Source organism: Oncorhynchus tshawytscha, linkage group LG13, assembly GCF_018296145.1.
Source record: "Oncorhynchus tshawytscha isolate Ot180627B linkage group LG13, Otsh_v2.0, whole genome shotgun sequence".
Taxonomy (NCBI): domain Eukaryota; kingdom Metazoa; phylum Chordata; class Actinopteri; order Salmoniformes; family Salmonidae; genus Oncorhynchus; species Oncorhynchus tshawytscha.
This window is the reverse complement of record NC_056441.1, coordinates 64,386,817-64,411,804: the sequence shown is the minus strand read 5'-3', so window position 1 is coordinate 64,411,804 and position 24,988 is coordinate 64,386,817. Positions and strand designations below refer to the sequence as shown.

At 40.5% G+C, this 24,988-nt stretch overlaps 1 protein-coding gene across 3 annotated transcripts; it reads right to left on the bottom strand.

The window, feature by feature from the left end:
* Window positions 1-2,025: 2,025 nt before the first annotated feature.
* si:ch211-235m3.5 (BICD family-like cargo adapter 1) lies at window positions 2,026-23,182 on the bottom strand. 3 transcript variants are annotated; one of them, XM_024442817.2, is made up of 9 exons: window positions 22,514-23,182; window positions 17,523-17,738; window positions 12,185-12,304; window positions 11,636-11,782; window positions 10,613-10,795; window positions 7,119-7,289; window positions 4,879-4,991; window positions 4,464-4,584; window positions 2,026-3,761 (listed from the first exon to the last, which is right to left on the bottom strand). In XM_024442817.2, exons 1-9 carry the CDS (start codon window positions 22,763-22,765, stop codon window positions 3,519-3,521), a joined length of 1,566 nt encoding a protein of 521 aa, XP_024298585.1. In that variant the 5' UTR covers window positions 22,766-23,182; the 3' UTR covers window positions 2,026-3,518. The 3 variants fall into 3 exon arrangements, with proteins under 3 accessions (XP_024298585.1, XP_024298588.1, XP_024298587.1); XM_024442820.2 differs by lacking the exons at window positions 17,523-17,738; window positions 22,514-23,182 and adding an exon at window positions 16,514-16,838; XM_024442819.2 differs by lacking the exons at window positions 17,523-17,738; window positions 22,514-23,182 and adding an exon at window positions 15,841-16,312.
* Window positions 23,183-24,988: the final 1,806 nt, after the last annotated feature.

Genomic DNA, 24,988 nt, shown 5'->3' with positions numbered 1-24,988 from the left:
CCAACTGTTGTCTCTTCCTCCACATATCAATGTCACTTCAAACAAAATATCTATCTAATCACCATGACTGGATCCAGTGATATTAACTACTGTACAGTTTCAGTTTGGCTATAGTCCATTGTTATTTCCTCGGAAAAGGGGGATAGAATGTACATTAAAAAGCTAAGATATGCATATGAATAGAATAAGCAGCTCTATAGTTATTGAAGCATGGTGTCCCTACATTTTCCGGTTGATTATTCAAATGACTTTTCAACTGAGTCAAATGCAACCTTTTGACATTGCAACATAAGGCAAACACCATTCAACTTCTGTAACAAGACTGTACGAACTCCAATCATGATGATTTCAAAGTAATGTAATTTGATACAGTTGAAAAACAAAACCAATGTATTTGTAATTTGCTAATTTGCGTTGTTTTTGTTGGCTGACTGATGGTCCTACTAAATGAAAGTTAGGATAATGGGATCTCTTTCTAAGATGTTTGGAAATCTTGGAAGTGTGATGTCCAAAAGCTTCAGTTTCAAAAGATGTAGAGCTGGTGAGAGACTATTATTAAACTGATCACGTTAAGTGGTACCTGCTACATATGCAGTTCAGGTGGCTTTTCCTATACAAGACTGGGGCAGTATAGGGTGTTTGAAGGGTGTTAATCATTGATCCCACCTCAGGGTTATTTCAGCAGTATTACCATGGTGGGCTGGAGATCTCTATGCCTCATAAAGTATATTTGGTTTGGGGGGTTATACAGCAGTCATTGCAAAATGTTAAATTGAAAGGACTAAGGAAAGTCAAGTTTACACAGTAAACAAAGCATTCTCTCTCTGACATGAGTCATAAAACTGGAGTTCAGAAACAGTGAGAGACTATTATTAGACTGATCACATTTAGTGGTACCTGCTGTGTTACATATGCAGTTCAGATGTCTCTCTCTCTCTCAGCTCTACTCTGCTGGCTCTGGACAGCGAAACCCTGACTGATCACATGACCGATACTGAGCTACATGAAGGGACCGAACAGACAGAGAAGTTGCTAGGCACCTGGAGTCCCGAGGGAAAAGGCCTTCCTTTATTCATCCACCATGAAAGGAACAACACAGCCCCTTTGTGTGTCCTGTCGTGTCTACTCTGTAGGAACAAACCTTAGAAACTACATATTTAGTGTAATGAACAGAGTAGCCAACAAAGGACTGATCTGTGGAAGCTACCTCCAACCATTTCTAAATGTGTTGTTCTGTCTTCCTTTATCTTCTTAAATAAACTGCAAACAAAGTTAACAGATAGTATAATGAATAGTATAATGAAGCAGGTGAGAATAACATCTGTATCTAGGTCCGTCCACACACAGCTAATCATTATAGTTAAAAATATATATTTTTATCGATCGCTTTTGGGGTGGTTTACAAACTGTCTTAAAGGGCCAACAGCAGATGAAACAATACCAAAGAGTCCCTGCCACCAGGGTCTGCTGAACACAGACTTGAAAGTTGTGAAAATTCTGTGCAACTTCCAGCTTGAGTTTACAGTAGTAAACTGAGGCTGTACCCGCTTTAAGTTACAGTTTTAACAGTGGCCAAGTAGGCTATTTGGTGGCTACAGGGAAAACTCTAGAACAGGGGTCACCAACCTTTTCTGAGTCAAGATCACTTTCAAGTTGATCTTGGTGAAAGTTGAGTGAAGTTCAATCTTGTGCTTCTCTCCGTGGGCTGATATTTCTTCTGCGCAGCATTCCTGCTTCTATATGGAGTAAATGTGGATAACCAGCTGTATCCTGTAGGCCAGTGGTTCTCTTTCCTGGTCCTGGGGACCCAAAGGGCTGCACATTTTCATTTTTGCACTACCAACCTAATTCAAATCATCAAAGCCTCATGATGAGTTGATCATTTGAATTCGCTGTGTAGTGCAAGGGCAAAAACAAAAATGTGCAGCCCTTTGGGTCCCCAGGATCAGGATGGAGAACTAGTGCTGCAGGCAACACAGTATTTTATGCAGTCCAAGCGAACTATCAATCAAAGGCCATAGGATATCAAGTATGAACCATGACTTTATTTTCAGTGTAAAGGACATTGTGTTCACTAATACATAACTGCCATCTACATATAGAATACAAACTACATACATCATGATACACAACATCATGCATGCACTTTGATAACATTCATATATTACAACAATTAGTCATATGAATCAAAATGTTTGCATTATATCTTCTGCAATAAACTAGATGTTTTCAGTCATTCAATCAGCATTGTTCTGTTTTTCACTAAATCAAATAGTCTGAGGACATACTGATTTTGTCAATTAAAACCTAAATGTAAATAAACAAATAGCAAATGTCGATAAACAACAGAACAGACCTTACTTCATGTGTTGACAACATATTGCATGCATTCTGTCCATTAGATTCAAAAAAATAAAATAAAAGATTGTTCTGGCACTGTGAACAAAATAAGTATGACCTTATATGGCCAACCTAGTTAGAGTTTATCTATATTGCACCCTTCCCCCAAAATGTCCCCTTCAGTTATGTGGCAAAAAGACCCATAAGGTAAGAATACAATGCATGAAATGCATTTTGGACATAAATCATATTGTATCTAGTTCACATAACATTTCACATGAGAACCCATGCAATACTGTATATCATGGGTTTATTTATTAGCACCTATTGTATATTTGGTTATTTTCTACTAAAGGCTGTTTTCTCTGGATACATAATGGAAACCATTTTGCATAGACAGCAGGCAACATGTAATATTGTTACATCTTTTGAACAGACTGCAGTGAGTGGAATACCACTTAGATTGGATATCATCTTACTGTGTTTCTAAATAGCTAAATATTTACAACAGGATTATAGGTGAATACTAACTTCATTATGTCTTATTATCAGAGTCCAGTCAATCTATCAACTCATTTCCTCTAGTCTGTCTGTACATTGCCTAAATAAAGGTTGGATGAAATAAATAGCCTGAGCAAATACTGTCAGTATTCTTACAAACATTGACATTATCACATACATTTACAATCTCAGGCATCAATGACTTCACAATAAAAAAAACATAATTATAAGGCAGAAGAAGGCACAACTTATAACCATCTTTCCTTGTCGGGACTCTCACCATAATAGTGTGTGACTCCCTGGCCATGCTAGTCGTTACCATGCTAGTCTTTAACCGCTCTAACATGCGTTTTATGTGCTTAGGTTCTTCTCAGTGACAGTGGGGAAACTACTATCTACTTATTGATAGCACTTTGTCCATTAGGGCTCTTATCTGGTCCTTGTTTCCAAAACACTATGGTCTTGAATTCTAATACTCTACTGAAGTCTCCTACATAACTGAGTGTTTGGCCTGTCCTGTTCTGCTTGGTACTCTATCTACCAAGACTGATAGTTCCACTCAGTAGTGTTCCACCAGCTTGTTCCAGCCTTGACGACTTCTTCAACGGACAGCTGGTCAAGACAGTTCTGTGCTCTGTGCCAGTCCTCCACGGTGAGGCAACAGACATACCAGCTCACTATTTGCCAGGCTGTGCCACCTTGCCTGGTCGGAGCCAATCTCTCCAGGGGGACTGGGGCTTCTCTTGCCCAGCTTCAGAAGTCCAGGAGGCAGGGGAGGAGGAGGGCCGGTGGGGCCTGGTGGAGGAAGCTATGCTGGGTCTCCTCCAGAAGGAGATGGGGTTGGAGGCAGGCTTCCTTTGGACCTGCTCCGACTGCTGCTGGGTCCTCAGCTGCTGGTTGATGATGATCTGAATGTCGTCCTGAAGAAAATAAATAAAACATTACACCTCTGTTGATAATGAGCCTCATTAGACTTCACATACATTTTAAATGCAAGAGCTGGATATAACAAGAGCTTAAATACACTTCAAGAGCTTAATTACAGTTCAAATACCATGATGTTGAAATTGTAGGAACGATTCAAATCATCTCTATTGAACTGGTCAGTTACAGTGAATGTTGCCATGTCTTCATATGACCACTAGATGGAGGTAGTCACCCAGCAGATGGCCTCGCACTAGCACCATGACTCAGCAGTAGACTAGAGTAGCAGAAAGATTCTTCTAGCCTTGGCCACCTGTCAATCTGTTCAGATCCCTTCAGTCCAAACTTAGGGGGCTGTTTAAAGGTTACTGTGTCCCTAACCCCAGTGGGGACACTACAGCTAAAGAGCAGTCTCTATGTAATACTAGAATTCTGACTCTGTGACCAAGGATTACGGTACATTTTCACTTATGGAGGTGCCCTAAAGACAATAGGCTTAATTAAACCAATGTTAATATTTACTCAGAGCTTATGAAAGTGCCCTAATATGTTACTGGAGTGTGAAAGAGGGGCAGAGGAAGGGAGAGAAATAGAGATAGATAAAGTGAGACACAGAGACAGAAAGAGAGCAAAAGACAGACAGAACGAGAAGGGGGATGATTGAAACAGAGACAGACAAAGAGACCGTGGAGACCCACCTGCCAGGCCTCTAGTTCCTGAGACAGCTCCAGCTTGCGTTGGATAGCCTCCAGCAGCTGGTTGTTCAGACACATCATGTCGTTCTTACTCCTCACCAGCTCCGCCTCCATCAGGTTCTTCCTGACATGATGAAACAGGGGGTCAAACACATGTTAACTCACAGTGACATGATCATTGATTCATAGCAAACCAATGTGGAAAGCCCATGGCAATCTTCCAACGACAACGCAGCACAGGAACATATGTTACATTTACAGTACACATAAAATGGCAAGAACTATATATAAATGAAAACTGTCACTTTATGAATGCTAAATGCTGTTTGAAAATAACATTGAGGGAAATTACAAAGAGTGAAAATTATTAAACGATAAAGGCAGAAAATAACTAAATGATAACGGCAAAACCACTTACTTAGCTATGGCCTCATCTCTGTCTCTGATGGCCTGTTGGGCCACCTCTTCTTCATCCTGTCTGTTTCCGAGCCTCAGCCTCAGCTCAGCATTCTCTTCCTGCAGCTGGGAGATCTAAAAGAGGGGAGAGGTCAAGAGAGAAAATAGTAAACTGAAACCATGGTCTGAGTCCAATACTAGCAACGCCAATGTATTGGGTTCAACTTCTGCTGTATCAAGAACTCATAACCAACATGACCACAAGGTAGAGCACAAACCCCACACACTAAGATGAGCCAACGTAACCACGACTAAAGCTGAGTATTCTTTTTCTGTGGTGCTTAGTTATGTACACTGTCAAATTAGGTTAAAATTACATTAGAGGGCATTGTTTCTAGCCTGGGGTGTTCTATTGACCTGCTACTCTATGAGTGAACACACAGGATCGGTGGGTGTTGTGTTATAAAACAGTAGCTCATGGTATTTACTGGAAATTCAGAGCTGTAACCTGACTATCACTGTACTGAAAAACCCCTCTCACTCTCTCTCCAGCCCAGCAACACAGAAACTCCTTTTATTGTGTCTAAATCTAAATCTCCATGGAACGCAGGCCTGACTGACACCTGATCTCTGTGTTAATGGCTCTGTCTCCTAGGGGATGAATCCAGCCTTTGTTGTCAGGGCCGGCAATTCATATGGGAACCCGGACACTGTACTGAGGACTCAGGTAACTGAACAATGAGGCCTCTTACAGTCAGCTCAGCCCAGCACACAAGGTGCAAGGTGATTTAGTATTATCGATGTATCAGTGTTGACCTTGCTCTACCTGTTGACCATCTAACATTCAGGTCGGTTCTCCAGTAGACGATGTTCATTTTCATCTTCTGTTAGTGCTTCTCGTTTCATCCTTTGGTTAAATTCCAGTTTTGTCTGATAGCATCATGATTTCACCAGTCTAGTTTCCCCTTTTCTCTCTATGACCAGTGTAGGCACTAAAACTAGGGGAGAGACTGCATTGTTTTGACAGGCACTTTCCCGGGACGGTGGGTTTCCCCAGTGGGAATAATAGACTGTGCCTGCTGTGATCTATGAAGCATTCAACATTACCAACCTGTCCTCTCCCAGATCCCCGCCACAGGCTCCTAACAACAACGCCTCAACAGAGATCCAAACCAAAAACCACAGCACTGACATAACTCCAAAGTCATCTGTCGTTACACAAAAGCACCTTACAGGTAAGGTAGAGTGTTTTTCTTTCTTTCTCCCAACAGAGCATACAGTATATTATCTATGGGGGAATTGAATAAAGGCTTTGGATTTAGGCCCAGAAAGTCTATTCCTTTGCTGTGTTTTTTGTTCTTCAGTATTACTTTAGTGCCTTGTTGCATACAGGATGCACTTTTTTGTTGTTGACTATTTGTATTCTGTACATTTGTATTCTTCTTTTCACGCTGTCATTTAGGTCATTATTGTGGAGTCACTACAATGTTGTTGATCTATCCATATGGATAATTCTGTGTAGATCAACAACAACAAAAAAAAATCACAATTAAATCTATTTCAATACCACTTTGTTATGCAGCTAAATGTGAAACAATCCAAGGGGAGTGAATACGTATAATACCTCCTGTAGCTCACCTTTCCTCTTTTTCAACAAAGGTTCACAATAACTATACATAGTTTCCACAATTACATTAGCTTGTACTCTCAATCACAATCATCACCCCCTAGTAAGGTCCTTCAAAATCTCACGGTTTTCCTTTACCGTAGCATTGTGCATGGTAACTTGTTGTCTTTGCTGCTCATTTAACGGCATATCGATTCGTGTGTCCCCCAATTTTTTGAGGGTGATCTAGTGTTGGATGTGCAATTCCGATTTTTCGTGTTCGATGAGGGTATTGTTTAGGTTGTTAAGGTCGCAGTAGCAGCCTTCTACCAATTATACATTTTTCAACACTTATTGTATCCCCCCCAATAAATGCACTGTAATTTAAGCTTTTAAATTGTAAAGTTCTCTCTGCCTCATGCAAAAATTAATGGATCTGAATGGATGGGGATGGTAGGCACAGATCGACAAGCGCTTGTAACGCAGTTTTAGCACATTTTGGGATTTTAAGCATGAAAACCTTTTGACAACAGCTTTATTTATTTATTTGATTTAAAAAAGCTACCTTGCCTACCCTGTCTGCACATCACTGGCCTATTGTTAGAGTTAGTTCGCTTTCCCTGGTTGGTGGCTTGGTTTCCCGGATGACTCCTCACCTGAGGGATATGGGTGTGGTTGGCCAGTTTCTGAGCCACACCATGTAACTGGAGCAGCATGGCCTGTAGGTCTCCTTCCTCCTGACCTATAAACTCTGATCTCTCTGGAGTCTTCACTACCTGGATCAGGGGTCGCAGCAGCTCCAGGATAGACAGAACCTCCTGGGTCATCTATTGGAGAGAGAGAGCAGAAAGAACAGAGAAAGAGAGAGAGATGAGATTAAATCAAATTGTATTGGATAGTGTTTTTAACAAAAACATTTGAACACAGGTAAACCTCAATTCAGCCACATATAACAAGCAGTAGCACTGTGGTAAAAAACTCATTGGAAAGACACTAACACTAATAACACTATGGTGTGTTAGGTCAATGAGTTCGGTATTATTTTAACACTACAGTGTGTGAATGTGTAGCTCAGCCTACATTATGGACTACTCGTTTCCTCAGGTTTCAAAAGTGTCAAACTCATTACTGAGGAAGAAAGGCAAAATAACAATAAAAGTGGGTTAATGTTATTAAAAAGTTGGTGATCCCATTTTCTTGAACTTGACACTTCCTAGGCCTAGATGACATCAGAGGAAGGAACTTTGTAGAGTGCTGTGTTCGTTATTTATAGCTCTCAATGATTGAGTTTTATACCTCATCTCACTACCTTAAGTCTTTCCCTAGAGCTTTTAAGAGTCAAAGATCACTGTTTTTTTCTTTGAGACTTCCATAGGTATAACCACTTTAACACAAAACCTGACTGAATGTGTGTGCTCTCTGACATTTAGAGGTAGAAAGATCCATCTAGCTTAGGTGATTCAACCAAGCAGGAAATGTAGGCTAGCAAATGACTCATGGGTGCACTAAAAGATCACAGTTTCCAGGTATGGAAGAAAACAAAGCAAAATAATGACAGAATCAGACAGTCAAAATTTAGCTAAATATGTCTCTTTCTTTCTCACCTTTTATGCTTGGTTTCAAGCATTCATTATCACTATGTTTTCTACAAATTGTAGGATCTGTAATGCATTCACACCTCAGTAGCTAATGGCAAAGCTCTCGCAAATAATGTTCACCTTGTTGTTTCTTTCTCTTTGAAGTCAGGACACACAAGTTAAGAAGTGTTCCTTTACAGAGGTACCATCACCAATAACATACCTCGAATGTTCTGTTGCTATGTATCATTCTTCCATTACAGTGTCATGGGAATATTTGAGCTCCATGTTTAACATATTTGGAGTTTCTGTAATACACATCATTGCCAGTGTTCAATTTCTGACACTCAAGGTGCAGGTTGATGTCACTAGACTTGATGCTGAATGTTATGGATTATTCTCATATCTGTAGATAGTGATTGACGCCAGACTGGAGGGCAGAGGAAAAACGGATTATTCACGGTTTTATTGTATTGATGACATTCTATGGACACTATGTGATTCTGTAGAAGCTGACAAAGTCACTGCCTTTTTGCTTTAACTTCCTACAAGGCGAATGTTTACAGAACATTTGGTGCCGTGTGATTAGGATATAAAAGGGCCTGTCTCCAAGAGGCCAGTTATTTTCTCTGCTTCTGTGCTGGGTGGTGTCTCCCTGTTGCAACTTGTAATAAACCAGAAAAGACTGCTCTCCTTTTTGTTCACCTGTAAATATCTATTACATACAGGTAGTGGACTTTGATTGCATGGTTGTGTATCTCTCTGTATCTTTCTAACACCTCATACTTTATATACTCTTAGAAAAAAAGGGTTCTATATGGAACCTAAAAGTGTTCTACCTGATATACAGTACCAGTCAAAAGTGTAGACACACCTATTCAAGGGTTTTTCTTTTACTATTTTCTACATTGTAGAATAATAGTGAAGACATCAAAACTATGAAATAACACATATGGAATCACGTAGTAACCAACAACAACAAAAAAGTGTTAAACAAATCATATATATATATATATATATATTATATGAGATTCTTCAAAGTAGTCACCCTTTGCCTTGATGACAGCTTTACACACTCTTGGCATTCTCTCAACCAGCTTCATGCGGAATGCTTTTCCAACTGTCTTGAAGGAGTTCCCACATATGCTGAGCAGTTGTTGGCTGCTTTTCCTTCACTCTGCAGTTCAACTCATCCCAAACCATCTCAATTGGGTTAAGGTCGGGTGATTGGGGAGGCAAGGTCATCTGATGCAGCTCTCAATTACTCTCCTTCTTGGTCAAATAGCCCTTACACAGCCTGGAAAAACAAACAAATGATAGTCCCACTAAGTACAAACCAGATGGGATGGTGTATCGCTGCAGAATGCTGTGGTAGCCATGCTGGTTAAGTCTGCCTTGAATTTTAAATAAATCACTGACAGTGTTACCAGCAAAGCACCCCCACACCTCCTCTTCCATGCGTCATGGTGGGAACCACACATACGGAGATCATCCGTTCACCTACTCTGCGTCTCAAAGACACAGCGGTTGGAACCAAAAATCTCAAATTTGGACTCATCAGACCAAAGGACAGATTTCCACTGGTCTAATGTCCATTACTCAGGTGTTTTGCCCCAAGCAAGTTTTTTCTTCTTATTGGTGTCCTTTAGTGGTTTATTTGCAGCAATTCGACCATGAAGGCTTGATTCACACAGTCTCCTCTGAACAGTTGATGTTGAGATGTGTCTGTTACTTGAACTCTGTAAAGCCTTTATTTGGGCTGCAATCTGAGGTGCTGTTAACTTTAATGAACGTATCCTCTACAGCAGAGGTAACTCTTTGGTCTTCCTTTCCTGTGGCGGTCCTCATGAGAGCCAGTTCCATCATAGTGCATGATGGTTTTTGCCATAATATGGACTTGGACTTTTACCAAATAGGGCTATCTTCTGTATATCACCTTTACCATGTCACAACACAACTGATTGGCTCAAACGCATTAAGAAGGAAAGAAATTCCACAAATGTACTTTTAACAAGGCACACCTGTTAATTGAAATGCATTTCAGGTGACTACCTCATGAAGCTGGTTGAAAGAATGCCAAGAGTATGCAAAGCTGTCACCAAGGCAAAGGGTGGCTGCTTTGAAGAATGTCAAATATAAAATACATTTTGATTTGTTTAACACTTTTTTTGTTACTTCATGATGCCATATGTGTTATTTAATAGTTTATGTCTTCACCATTATTCTACAATGTAGAAAAATAGATTTTAAAAAAACAAAAAACTGGAATGAGTAGGTGTGTTCAAACTTTTGACTGGTACTGTATGTACTATGACTATGTATGTATCAAGGGTATTAACCCAGGATATGTGCACTAACCTTTTGTCTCTTATTTCTGAAGAACTCTTTTAGGTTCTAGATAGCACCTTTTTTTCTAAGAGTATAAAGATAGAGATCATAACAATCTTGGCCACTAACTCTGACCATGATGTATGTACCAACGGTATTAACCCAGGATAAGTGTGCTAACCCTTGCCTTTGTCCTGGGTTCCCTGTCTCTTATGTCCCATGTCTTCGAATTTCTATAGTGTTACCTGTTCTCTGTCATGGCCCAGGCCCATGGTGTCTAGACTGGTCTCCAGCTCAGACAGTAGGGATGTGTTTCCATGGTTACTCCTGTCCTGCAGGTAGACCTCCTCCTGCAGCTCCTCCACCTGGACCTGAAGCTGCTGGGAACGCCCCCTCGCCGCCGCAGCCTCCTGCCATGCCTCCGCCAGCTACACACCGAGAGAGGGGCACACACACACAAAAACATAGAGGGAAACGCACACAAAGAGAGATACATAAGGTCTGGTCAACGTCATCTAAAATCAACCACATTATGCAAACATATTGAGATTCAGACCCCATCAATTTGACTATTGAAAAGCAGATCTAGCTCTAGAGACACACAAGTATACATAACATGCCAATGTCATCCATAAATCACATATTACACAATATGTGCACTATATCAACATACAGTGCTATTGGAAAAGCTATGTAAAAAATGTAAACTGCCATTCAACCACTGTGAAATCCTAACATGCCAGATTCCAGCCTGGTGCAGAAACTCCACTACGGCACGTGTGGAATCCAGCCTTACAAGTTTAAATGACATGTGACAATGGGAGGGATGAGTCTATTTTAAAGCAAAACCTTCCATAGATCAGGGGTTCCCAAACTTTTTATTCTGCACGCATGCACCACATCTCTTTCTATGGGCAAAAGCACTGTTCATGACACAAACTGTTCACACCCCTCTTGTCAGTGGAGAGAATTTTGCAGGTTTAAAGTTTATTTTGTCATGGGGTGCAAAGAAAATGTTGCAGTTTTAAAGCAAATTTTCTTGCAATTCTATACATTTTGATATCTGTTATGCGTATTCATGTGATATTTGAGTGACAACAAAATACAACAATATCTATGGGCTAAAAAAGCAAGTGGAAATTACGCTGCTATTAAACCCCAATTACCACAGTGTATCCCAGGGTCACTTAGGCAACTTTGCACTATTGACGTGATATTAATGAGTAAACAAGGAGAAAGATAACAAACAAAAAATTGTGTATGTTTACCTGTTGGCTCTGCTGCTGGTTGTGTTGGTCCTGTAGAGCTAAGCGTGTGTGTAGGGAGGCCAGTCTGTCGCGTAGGTCTGCGTTCTCCTGAAACACACTCTCCAGCTGCTCCTCTAGAGCCTGCTCCTTCTGGGACAGACGCACCACCTGGACACACACAAGGGGTGAGATAAAGTAAGTGTGTGTGTGTGTGTGTGTGTGTGTGTTTGTTTAACAATCCTTGTGGGTATCAGTCCTTACAAGGTTAGTAAAACATGTTGCCAGTCGCCAAGAGGAGAAACACTATTTTAGGCTTACGGATTAGGTTTAAAGGTTAGGCTTACAAATAGGATTAGAATTAAGGTTAGGGTTAGGTATTGTTTTAGGGTTTGTGGTTAAGGTTAGGCTTAGGGTTAAGGTTAGGTTAAGGTTAGGGTTAAGGTTAGGTTAAGAGTTCAAGTTAGGGTTAAGGGGTTAAAGAAAATAGGATTTTGGATGGGAATAGATTATTTGGTCCCCACAAGGATAGCAATACAAAACTGTGTGTGTGTGTGTGTGTGCATAGCCTACCTGCTCCCTCATGGCACTAAGCAGCTCCTCCTCCTGTGGTCTGTTGTGTTGGCCTTTCTGTTGAAGCTCCTGTTTCAGGGTCTGAAGCTCACTGGTCATCGCCCTCTCCACCTCCATTGCCTAGACCGCAACACAGACAGACACCAAGGACAGGAGAGAGGTATTAGATGTACATACAGAGAAACAGGGCATACCAGAGAAAAGGGCACCAGGTTCAGGAGACGAAAATATCTGAGACTAAGTTACTAGATATTCGATCCAGAGATAAATATCTAAAATAGGTATGTAGGTAAATGGGTATAGATATGAGGAAGTGTAATATAAAATCATAGATATTAAATAAGCGAATCTATATTATTGGTTGCTGTGAGCTATGCTGTAAATGGAAAACTAAGATCACATACTACAGTCAGAGGAATGGTTCTTGCCTCCAGCACATGTGCTTATGTTTTCGTCATAACAAAACAACTCTAAACTTCTCTCCGTGGGACAGTTGTTCCATTAACTACAAGATGGCACAGTAAGCAATTATTGACATATGCCTAAACTCTTAGGGGGAAAAAGTGTTATCTAGAACCTAAAAGGGTTACGGTTAGAGTCTTTGGCTGTCCCCATAGGATAACCCTTTGAAGAAACCTTTTTGGTTCTAGGTGGAACCCATTACACAGAGGGTTCTACAGGAATCCAAAAGAGCTCTACCTGAAACCAAAAAATGGTTTGCCTATTGGAACAGCCGAAGAACCCTTTCGGATCCCTTTTTTCTAAGAGTTTACCGAAACTTTTGAGGAAAGTTTTATCCCTTACTAAAAAGGTTATATGCCATAGGTTCCAATGTAGAACTCATTGGAACAAAACAAAAACCTTTCCAAATACAAAAGTGAGAGAGACAGGAATGTATTGGCACTGTGCCAGTTCTTTGGCCCCCTAACCCCTAACCCCTACCCCCAAACACACACACACACACCCCTGGCCCCCCTGACTCAGCAGTATGGCAGGCCCATGTCAGCTCCCATCACACACACAGACGCACACACAATACAGGATGAAAGGGCCACAGCAGATGGAGCAACTGGGGAATCTTGGTCTTGGCAGTGACATCCCCATGCCACGTTAGGCACAGAACATTGGGGATGTTACTGGGGAAGGGGGGGGGGGGTGCATGGAGGCTGGGGTAGTTGAATGAGAATTGACAGACAGAAACAAAAACAGAGGGCATGTAGCTACACACTGTAGGAGGAGTGGCAAGGATGCACGTTTGCATCAATCTACCCCAGAGTCCCGTCCATGGCTTATCTTGGCCCGACTATGGAAAATGGAGTGAGCGGTCCATTAGGAATCCACAGAGAGACACTCCACTTGCTAGGGACACAAAATCAAATAAAACAACCCCCCCCAAGACTACATTGTGATGCACATAGCAGCAAGGGTCTTCTCAGAGTGGTGGGACAAAGTATAGCATTCCCCAGGGGTGGGAGGAGTCATAGATAGCAGTAGCACAAACATCATATGATGAACCCTCTCCAATGATGGATCTTCCTAGCGCTTCCCTCTCTTCCTAGTGGTGTGACGCTGTCTGAGTCAAAGGTCAAACAAGGGTGTCTAATTCTACATAAACATAAAATCAGGAGTGAGGGATATAACAGGTGTCATCACCATGGAAATCATCATGTTGGTTGGTGTCTAAATCTAAAGTTGAAAACCTTAGCTAAACCCTTAGTGGTTGAATGTATTTTTCACCTATAGAATGGCATGATTCATCACACCAGTGATCTAAAGCAATCTTTTTCACTTCCTTGTTTGAGACATGTGCACTGGTTTCTTTCCTTATGTTGGAAAAATAAATGACTTCCTTGAAGGCCTTTTCCTGTAACTTAGATTGGACAATAATGTCATTTCTGAAAAGGTACTACCAAACAGAGAGATAGGCTACACATTTAATCAACCAAGAGTTGTTCTCAATTCCAGCTTATGAAACTGTAAACGTTCTCCCTTTAGAGTAACACATCCCTTCACTAAAAATATGTCTACATCATGTTATTTCAATGCAAGTGTTTGACTTGAGCTTTCACAGATAATATGTATGAATTACACTAGAACTAACAGAAGTGAATGCTAGACTCTGGGTGAAGCATTGTTCACAGAGGAATAATGATTAGGCATTCTATGGAACAGTGAGGCCAAGATCCATCAATACGTTTCTATCATCTGCATGTTCAAGTTGAAAACTGCTGATGGGATAGAGAATCAAACAATAACAATTACACTGCCAGAGAGTCATAGATTGTCAAAATACTACCCTCACACTCAACTACTTGAATAACATTCATAGATACAGCAAAACCTGATAACGAACCAGTCACTGACTGGCGAAGATCAACATAGTTTTCACACTTCCTTCACAACCAAGGTGAACAGAAACAGTAAGCATTTCTAGTGGTCTTTAGAAATACACTACGTGTCCAAAAGTATGTGGACACCTGCTTGTCTTACTTCTCATTCCAAAATTGGGCATTAATATGGAGTTGGGCCACCCTCCACTCTTCTGGGAAGGCTTTGCACTAGATGTTGGAACATTGCTGCAGGGACTTGCTTCCATTCAGCCACAAGAGCATTAGTGAGGTAGGGCACTGATGTTGGGCGATTAGGCCTGACGCGCAGTCGGTATTCCAATTAATCTCAACGGTGTTCAATGGAGTTGAGGTCAGGGCTCTATGCAGGCCAGTCAAGTTCTTCTACACCGATCTCGACAAACCATTTCTGTACGGACCTCGCTTTGTACGGACCTCGCTTTATGGGGCATTGTCATGCTGAAACAGGAAAGGGCCTTCCCTGAACTGTTCCCACAAAGTTGGAAGCATAGAATCGTCTAGAATGTCATTGTATGCTGTAGCCTTAAAATATTCCTTCGCTGGAACTAAGGGGCCTAGCCCGAACCATGAAAAACAACCCCAGACCATTATTCCTTCTCCACCAAACTTTACAGTTGGCATTATGCATTGGGGCAGGTAGCATTCTCCTGGCATCTGCCAAACCCAGATTCAATTTGATGAACTGACTTGTTGGAAAGGTAGGCACCCTATGACGGTGCCATGTTGAAAGTCACTGAGCTCTTCAGTAAGGACATTCTGTTTCCAATGTTTGTCTATGGTTATTGCATGGCTGTGTGCTCAATTTTATACACCTGTCAGAAATGGGTGTGGATTAAATAGCCGAAACCACTCATTTGAAGGAGTGCCCACATACTTTTGTATATATAGTGTATGTATTAGCTGAAATGGATATCCGTTTTCCTGGCTGTGTGACCATAGGTCAAGGTGATATATTGGAGTGCTCACACTCCTAGGCTGACTGTCTGGTAACCTCTCTCCCCCAGAATACGGTCATGCTCTGGCTAAGCTCACACACTAGAGTTAGGCCCATCAGACCCTAGTACTATAGAACCACTTCTACCAAACATACAGTCCCACCCAGATACTGCTGTACACAGACTCTATTGATATCTCTTTTTAGGTTCACTGATTGTATCGTTATATACACCCCCCTCTCACACACACACACACACACACACACACACACACACACACACACACACACACACACACACACACACACACACACACACACACACACACACACACACACACACACACACACACCATGCCAGGCAGTGCTGCACACCTGGAGAGAGGGGTACCACCACCGTTCACTACCGCGTCCGGTAAGAAGATCTCAGCGAGAAACACTCTTTAAACCTTTCCTCTCCGCAAGAACAGCGTCTGAAGTACTACTCTCTAGCTGTTCTTTTACGTTTACATTTCCAGAGAACTCAGAGTCACCCACGGTGGAAGCCAGCCAGCAGAAAGAACCCACTTCTCTCCACTTCCTCCTCCTCCAGAACTCAGATTGAGAGATAGCTCCTGTAAATAGACCTTTTCCTGCCCATTTTGGGGGACTGTGAGTGATAAATAGAAGAGATTTCCTCTACACAGGGTGGAGTGACAATTATGGTTCCTCTATCTGAACTGAAGACTACTGAGGAGTCAAAAGGAGGTTGTTCTTTTGTCCATTGCCTTATGTCTGTGCACTGGACTGGAGTTAGATATTCAACTTCCATGCTTACTACAGCCAGGTGGTTAGTCATGTGTTTCATTAACTGTAAGTTTACGTCACGATCATAACATTCGGCAATACAAAACAACACCCTTGTTGTAAGTTTGTAGAGCACTAGTCTAGCGGCCCACTCAAGGTTGCTAGCCTAGTACACAAGAGACTTTCTTTAGCCAATAAGCTCAACTGTACCTACAAAACTGATAAGAGACTGTAAAATACCTTGTTAATCGCAACAGCAAGCTTCCAGTCTTAGGTACAGCATTTATAGGGATAACCCAGGACCTCACCATTACAAACAGGTGTCGTAGTGTTAATATTAAGTATCATTGTGGATATAGTTCTAATAAAGTAAACATGAGTCACATTGAAGCATGGACATGACTGCATACTGAGTACAGGACATTGACAGCTGTGGTTTTCCCATCACGTGGTCTAGGGGTTTTCTACATGTCATAGCCACATGGCTCAGTATATAATTAACTCACCGACTTATTCCAGCGATGATTGATACAATTCAAAGACCAATTCCAGATATGAGCCTTTTTCAACCTTCCACTGATGTCTTCCTGCTTTGAAGACTTATCGAGTCTCAAAACAAATTATTTCAGTTCCTACTCCATATTCTTCTTTACAAAATGTTGGCGTCCATTCCTATAGCCTCCCAGCTGGATGTTTTGCCTTTAGACAAAGTACCTTAATGACTTATTAATGTATTAATGTAATAACAACCTGACCTGAACTGATCCTGAACTGCTGAGGTGGGTTCTCTTAATCTCTGGTTAATCTAGATTTTTATCTACATATTAATGCTTATATGTACTGTCTGTGTATTACTTACTAGCTGCTATTATTGTGTATTACCTAATATCTGTGGCCTTGCTTTATACGGCGTTGGTCTTTGTACATTACATTTATTTTCAGTAGGTAGATTGGGTAACACCCCACCTTATCTGATGTTGGCTCTAACCCCAGGCATAGCTTGAGTGGTTAGGTTACAATGGCTATCTTTTCTTTACTTCTGCCTTAATAGAGAAATATTTTAATGTGTCACTTTATATGGTCAAAAAAAAAGAAGGGGGGTTTTATGTACAGCATTCCTAAAAAGGATAGCGTCAAAACATTAGCCTTCCTTGCCGGGCTTATTGCTAGTGAATTAAATATGTTTAGTTTTCTTCCATTTGGTGCTTAATGAACATGGCCCAGGTGTGAAGGGGTGGTATGTACTCACTGTGCTGAGCTGTTCTCTGAGGCACTGGGTGTGTTCTGCGTGTTCCTCCTGGGCCCTGGTCTTGTCCCTGTCTGCGTCGGTCAGGGCCTGGGTCAGCCTGTCCACCTGGCCACTCAGATCCCTCACGTCTTTCTCCAGGTCCACAACCTGGCTCACCCACCCAGACTGGCACCCCTCCAGCTTCACCTGCAGATCGTGCCTGCCCTGCTCCAGCTCCTGTGGGCAAAACATAACAGATGGGCAGAATTAATGCGTGCCAATGGGGGTCTCTTTGGTCTGTGATTAGGAGACTGATACCACTGCACGATCATTTTAATCCATGAAATGAATAAATTAGAAAATCTAAGAGTATTTGTGCAGTAGCTGTTACTGTGTACTTATTGAAGCTAGGTGATGCATACTTAGTATTTCACCAGTCTGCCAGTCTAGTACACCCCTGCTATCTTTTTATTGTATCTATAAACTCTTTAGAGCACACAGCATCAAAGTCCAGACATGGTAGATTAGACTATGACATCACCACAGGCCTGTATTATACTTCATGTAAGCTAATAGAAACTATCATTATTTCATAATAGTGCACCAATAAAACAGCTTGGCAACTGGCTTATATCAATATCCATGTTCTTGCGCCTCCGAGGCCTAGACAGCCCTACATTAAATCTATCCATCCACAGACAGCAGTAAAACGGTCTCTGAAACATCTGTCTCCTAATGTGGATCCATCCCTGGCTGCTACAGACACTTGTTGGATCTACATGTAGAAGAGCTACAGCCATTTCTGGGAAGCTTATTCAATTCCATACAGCGTAGCAGTAAGAGAAACAGTGTAAATCTGAGAGACTGGGTGATAACCGCAACTACATTACTTCATGATGGCCAGTTAATTTCAATGCTGACCTGGGAAATATTCCTGAAGACGAGAGTAATGGTCTAACATACTTATATGGCTCTTCTTTTTGTGGCCAATATTCGACACTGAGCAAGCCAGGGATACTTATAGACTGTATCTGGAGAGGATTCACATACCCGACTGGGCATATTAGGCTTAATGTTTTTGCTACATATTCAGACCTTGTGAGAGTGAAAGGGATACGAACTGCAGATGCTGCATGTGCCATCCCTCAGAGCTTAAAGATAAACACCCTCACACAGTGGTGATTTTAGCATGTAAATCTTGGTGGGGCAAACTCCCCACAAATGTTTTTAGATGCATGCCAGCAAAGCCACTACACAACACAACACTAAGCAATGCATTAACTGGACTACATCGGTGACAAACAGTGCCCACAAACTGTTAGGGCCTAAAGCTGCCCCAACAGCAGTCCTAATACATTACCACTGCTACACCTGGCTATCAGCAGAGCCTTGTCTGGCAGAGAAAAAGTTCATTCAGCCTCATCCACCGCCTTTTAAAAAACATAACTGATATTTGCTGACTTGCTTAAACAAACGTGGGTTCTACTGACAATTGAGATATACAAACTATGGCATAAAGGGACGACAGCTTCATTAAATAGTACCGGGCAAAACATCAGTCTCAACGTCAACAGTGAAGAGGCAACTGCGGGATGCTGGCCTTCTAGGCAGAGTTGCAAAGAAAAAGCCATATCTCAGACTGGCCAATAAAAAGAAAAGATTAAGATAGGCAAAAGAACACAGAGGAACTCTGCTTAGAAGCCTAGCATCCCGGAGTCGTCTCTTCACTGTTGATGTTGAGACTGGTGTTTTGCGGGTACCATTTAATGAAGCTGCCATTTGAGGACTTGTGAGGCGTCTGTTTCTCAAACTAGACACTCTAATGTACTTGTCCTCTTGTTCAGTTGTGCACCGGGGCCTCACACTCCTCTTTCTATTCTGGTTAGAGACAGTTTGCACTGTTCTGTAAAGGGAGTAGTACACAGCGTTGTACTATCTTCAGAGATCTTCAGTTTCTTGCCAATTTCTCGCATGGAATAGCCTTCATTTCTCAGAACAAGAATAGACTGACAAGTTTCAGAAGAAAGTTCTTTGTTTCTGGTCATTTTGAGCCTGTAATCAAACCCACAAATGCTGATGCTCCAGATACTCAACTAGTTTAAAAGAGGCCAGTTTTATTGCTTATTTAATCAGATCAACAGTTTTCAGCTGTGCTAACATAATTGGGTTTTCTAATGATCAATTAGCCTTTTAAAAGGATAAACTTGGATTAGCTAACACGATGTGCCATTGGAACACAGTAGTAATGGTTGCTGATAATGGGCCTCTGTCTGCCTATGTAGATATTCCATAAGAAAATCTGCCGTTTCCAGCTACCATAGTCATTTACAAAATTAACAATGTCTACACTGTATTTCTGATCAATTTGATGTTTTTTTAATGGACAAAAAAATGTGCTTTTCTTTCAAAAACAAGGACATTTCTAAGTGACCCCAAACTTTTGAATGGTAGTGTATGTACAGACAAGATTAAATCAAGAAAAGTCTGATGGGTGACAATATTAGCCTATCACTTGTGAATTATATATTATTGCTTGTGAATGATGCCCAGCATAAGAGACAATGCCTTTATCAAATCACAGTCGTACACCTCATGTAGCCAATCCCATAGGCCTATATGATTCAATAAGGTTTGTATCACAACTAAAGTGGCCAAATAACTTCTGAAAATGAAGCACATTAATTCACTTTACAAGGGGTGTAGATCTAACTGGCATACAGAAGCAGCATGTGAGTTTCAAGTTTGTTGAAGATAATTTTCACCATAAAATGCACCTTTATAATAAAAGCATTAAATGCATAATCACATTTGCAGTCACTTTGATAATGGTGTTTTCTGATAATGGAACATTCGCACTTATAGCCTACTACCATGTGCACATTGCTGTGCTTATAATGTGAAGAAATAGCCTAATAGTTTATCAAAATTTTAAGCTAAACGTTATGATCTGTTCCGTCAGTCACATTGCGTTAAAAACGTTTTTTTTTTTTATGCTACTGGTTGTACAACAGTCCCAGACTATGTTTGGAAAATGTATTTCTTGCACAGTATAGGTCGACCTTTGTACTATGGTGATAGTAGATTGACATAGGCTAGTGCTTTTGCTGTTCGTTAGGCCTACTCATCTTGTTGGCTGACGAAAAGTAAATGTGGACAGTTCTTCCAATCTCTTCAATATGCACCTCGGAATTGGATAAGGACATGCACCTTTACTTGTAGCCTGCGAGAAAGAACCAATCACGTGACATATTTTTTATTCTGTACAGGCTTCCTTCTGTTCACTCTGTCAATTAGGTTGGTATTGTGGAGTAATTACAATGTTGATCCTCAGTTTTCTCCTATCAGAGCCATTAAACTCTGTAACTGTTTTAAAGTCACCATTGGCTTTATGGTAAAATCCCTGAGCGGTTTCCTTCCTCTCCAACAACTGAGTTAGGAAGGAGGCCTGTATATTTGTAGTGACTGGGTGTATTGATACACCATCCAAAATGTAATTAACAACTTCACCATGCTCAAAGGGATATTCAATGTCTGCTTTTTTTCCCATTACTCATATACCAATAGGTGCCCTTCTTTGCGAGTCATTGGAAAACCTCCCTGGCCCTTGTGATAGAATTTCTGTTTGAAATTCACTGCTCGACTGAGGGACATTACAGATAATTGTATGTGTGGAATACAGAGATGAGGTAGTCATTCAAAAATCATAAAACACTATTAATTAAACACTATTATTGCACACATAGTGAGTCCCTGCAATTCATTATGTGACTTGTTAAGCACATTTATACTCCTTAACTTAAAGTATTTAGGCTTGCCATAACAAAGATATTGAATAGTTATTGCCTCATTATAGTTACATTTCAGCTTTTCATTAAATGTGTAAATAATTCCACTTTGGTATTATGAGGTATTGTGTATAGGCCAGTGACCAAATGATAAATTTAATGCATTATAAATTCAGGTGCTAATGGAACAAAATGTGGAAAAAGTCAAGGGTGTGAATATTTTCTGAAGGTACTGTATATACTTTCCTCTCATGGTGGGTGCCATTTACTGAATATATCTCTGTGTTGTTCTAATGAGATGTCCATATTAATTGGCAAACCTGTGAGGGAAAGGGAGGGGAGCGGGTTCGTGAAACTCAGGCTTATCACAAAAACACAAAAGAGCTTTTCAGAGAGCAGAGAAAGAGTGCATTGTGTGTAATAAAATTGGTCTTTGTTTCCCGAGGAAGCTCAGACTCAGTACATTCTTATGACATCTCCTTTGAAGAGGGAAGAGCTAGCCTCCTTAGATCATGATCATATGGTGGTAGCCAACTAAGAATACTAGATCCATCCATCCACCTATGATATCTTAGTGAATATTATCAAAGGTGAACCTGAAGTATGGTATTTTGGGTTCAATTGTGCTGCTTTATAATGTACTATTTATACAGTATATTCTATTATAAAGACTTGCATTATGTAAAGACTTGTTTGTTGTCATTTCCCTTGTTTGATATGCCAACACCTAGCAAATAAAATAAACTAGTATTGGTCGTGCACACGTTTTGCAGATGTAATTGCAGGTGCAGCTAAATGCACCGTATATCAATGGCTGTTAACGTAGTCAAAACATTGGTTGATACTGTGACTTGCTCTGTCTGGAATGATTATCAGCATGCCAGAGTAGAATCCAGTAACCTACTTAACTATAATGTTATAATTCTCTCAGTTATTAAGTTAATTGTTACACATTTGCTGATGCTTAGTCAGCACAGAAATGTAAAGAAAATTAGAAAAGCCTACCCTAAATAAATAAAAATTATAAACTCTTTCGAAAGAATCTTGAACAATATCTTACAAATTGACTCATTGCGTAGGCCTACTTCTCAAGATCCAAATTGGATGCGCTTGTGAATCATGTTTTAATTTATATGAAGATAGGAACAAGCGCGCATATGACACATTCACAAACTTCATCATAATCGTACAACACAATATAGGTTTCTTTTGACTCTTCTCTCTTACCTCAAGTTTGTCTGCATACTGTTCATGAAGTTTGTCGCTCTGATCCTTCAACTGACGATTTTCCAAAAGCAATGCATTTCCCAGCTGGGCCGCCAAAATGACGTCTTTCTCCTTTTGTTTCAAAGCAGCTAAAAGTTCATTGGGGTCTTGATAATCAGATATTTCTAACGCATCATAATCAAAATAAAAATCATCCTCCAATTCCACTTCCATCTTCTTCGGTTTGAAACTCCATTTACCAAGTCGATCCATAGCTCCCGATTTTACGGAAATAGCCTAATAATACTATTTGATATTTATTGTGGCATATTTGTCATTCAGTTTCATTTCAATAACTATTTAGAGGTTGCCTAAGCCCCGGTGTATGCTTTACCACAGCCTATGTGCGAATGAACCTGTAGTTTGACAAGCCGGTCTCTCCAGTATGATGCGAGTGAAAGTAGGCTGGTCCCCAGGGAATCCATAGCACCTTAAACCTGCGCGTCCAACAACGCTATGCCACAATTGCTTTAAAATCAATTACTGACCACTCCAATAAAAATGTGCGAGCTTAACATCTTCATCCAAATAAGAAAATGGTTTATTATTGTCCAATAACTGACTAAATCAGATTCATATTCAATTGGCCTAACTGGAAGAGTAGCCTATAGGTTGCAGTCTAAACACTTAAAAAACACCCTTCCCCCTCAGCCCTCAAATTAAGTGGACACTTCTCATGACGTTCCATGACGTCTGACGAGTATACACTTGCAAGGCAAGGGGCAAAGGGGGGAAGGAATGAATTTCGCCTTACTTCTTCCTGCTTCCAACCAAACTTCATACAAGTTTTGTTAAATCCAGCTATATAAAAAGGGATCTCTATTGCTGACAGAGATATTATCATGTCAGCTTGCAGATGATGCCAACATCTTTTTGAAAGATGCTGACCAGATTCATAGAGCAGTTCATGTGATAAATATTTTTTCCAAAGCATCTGGTCTTTACCTAAACCTTAATAAGTGTGAAGTGTTTGCTCTTAAAGACTGTGTGATAACTGGGATATTGCATATAGAGGATAAGTAACATACTTTGGGATTACCATATCTAAGGATCAACAGGAAAGAGGCTCAATAATTTCATACCTTTTGTTGAAAAAAAACAAAAGAAGTTGAACCATTGGTTGCAGAGGGATTTATCCCTGAAAGGTCAAGTATTGCTTTGTAAAGCTGAAGGTGTCTCCAGACGTACTTATGCAGCCCAGTCCCTACATCTTAGCAACAAAATAGGTAAAGCGGTTGACCAGATGCTTTTCAACTTCATCTGGAAAAATCGTACACATTATATTAGGAAATCTGTCGTTATGAACACATATGAATATGGTGGTCTCAGTTTTTGAATAGTACTTTTAAGATAAATTGGGCTGAACATTTCTTAAAGATTCCAACTTCAATTTGGAAATTCATCCCTTATTATATCTTCTCCTGTTTTGGTTGCTTTAATTTGATGTTACTTTGTAACTGTGAAATTGATAAGATTCCTACAAAATAATCTGCTTTTCATGGACAAGTATTCTTAGCGTGGTTGTTAATATATAACAGGTGGGCAAACCTTTTGGCTTGAGGGCCACATCAGGATTTTCAAATTCAACGGAGGGATGTATTTTTTGGGGGACCAATTGTTTGTTAAAAATTTGCAGGGCCTCTCGTGTGGCGCATCAGTCTAAGGCACTGCATCGCTTGAAGCGTCACTACAGACCCAATCCTACAATGTGATTTTCTGGATTTTTTTTCCTCATTTTGTCTGTCATAGTTGAAGTGTACCTATGATGAAAATTACAGGCCTCTCTCATCTTTTTAAGTGGGAGAACTTGCACAATTGGTGGCTTACTAAATACTTTTTTGCCCCACTGTACATACCATACGAAACGTAACATATCATTCTAATTTCAGTCCATCTGATTTTCATTTACTATGTTACGTCCAGGTTGCTCCACCACCAACTCCTCCACCACAATGTTTATGTTTATTTGCAATGCAATGTTTATTTAATTGACTTAAAAACAAATCTTGTCCTATGTAGGGTAGAATGAATTAATTCCACTTTCAAACAAAAGCCCTTCAGAGGTATACAGATTTTAATATGCAAACTACTACTTCTTCCATTTCAAGTTAATGACATTGAAAATACAAATGCACTGTTACCTCCCCCCCAAAAAATATTGAATGCGTTTCACACTTACAGACACTGAATTTCAAAGTCCAAGGGGAACATCTAGTGGAAAAAGATAAAAACATTTCCATTACTTCACTGGGCACTGGAGTGTAGATTTTTTTAGCACTCGAAAACTTGATATGCTAAAACAAACAAAACATACACTACATATACAAAAATATATGTGGACACCCCTTCAATTTAGTGGATTTGGCTATTTCAGCCATACCCATTGATGACAGGTGTATAAAATCGAGCACACAGCCATGCGACCTCCATAGACAA